The sequence below is a fragment of the Myotis lucifugus genome, unplaced genomic scaffold (genome assembly GCF_000147115.1).
Source record: "Myotis lucifugus unplaced genomic scaffold, Myoluc2.0 scaffold_1458, whole genome shotgun sequence".
NCBI lineage: Eukaryota > Metazoa > Chordata > Mammalia > Chiroptera > Vespertilionidae > Myotis > Myotis lucifugus.
Window position 1 is genome coordinate 28,372 of NW_005872506.1, and position 826 is coordinate 29,197.

The 826-nt window shown below is 55.9% G+C and overlaps 1 protein-coding gene across 1 annotated transcript in view; it reads left to right on the forward strand.

Annotated features, from left to right (window-relative positions):
• Positions 1–826, forward strand: part of LOC102425542 (ellis-van Creveld syndrome protein) — a 47,917-nt gene that overhangs the window by 21,785 nt on the left and 25,306 nt on the right. The window contains exon 9 of the mRNA XM_006107825.3: positions 394–488. Within this exon, the coding sequence (XP_006107887.2) occupies positions 394–488 (95 nt within the window). The remainder of the gene's footprint in view (positions 1–393; positions 489–826) is intronic.

An 826-nucleotide genomic window follows, 5' to 3' on the forward strand; every position in this document is an offset into this window, starting at 1 on the left:
GGTTTTGGGCTCACCCTGCTGTGTGCAAGGCCGTGGAACGACCCACCCATCTCCCCTCCCTCTGGCCTTGGGAACTCGTAGGTTACATTTCAGACCCGTGCGCCTGCCCAGGTCACACGCGGCTCAGAACCCTCTAGCGGCTGCCCTGCCCCCAGCACAGACTCAGCTCTCAGACCCAGACCCGCGGAGCCGGACCTGAGGAGCCAGAGTGACTCCTGCCGCTTTCTCCACAACCATCTGCCCCGAGTGTGGCTGCAGACCAGCGGCTTCCGCGTCCCCTGAGAGCTGGTTAGAGACGCAGGTCCTCCCCGCACGCCCAGATCTGTGCGCATTAGCAGACGCCCGGTGCACACGGCCTCCGGAGAACACTGTGTGCTTCCGTCCTGTACACAGTCCCCGTCTCTGCCTGGCCCCTGCTGGAAGAGCCAGGAAGCAGCCGGTTGTGACGCACCTGGTGCAACCCTGCCTAACGGCGCCCCCGGCCTCAGGTGGGCCATCCAAGCCCCTTGAGCTGGACTTTAATTTGATCCGGCTGCTGATATGGACGCTCACAAAGAAAACGACTTTCTTTTCTCCTTTTTACTTTATTTTATTTATTATCCTGTCAGCAGGATATTGATGCAGAAAAAAAAACACACACACACACAAAAACAGTGTAGCCTTAGCTGACTCTGGCCCAAGAATTAGCCAGAACTTCCAAGTAGGAAGGAGGGAATGAATTATTTGAGTTCTTCAGTTAGGCTCTTCCTTCAGCCAACATTAATGGAGCACCTACTATGTGCCGTGTCATGTACAGAAACGGTATTGCAGACTCGAGCCAGAAACT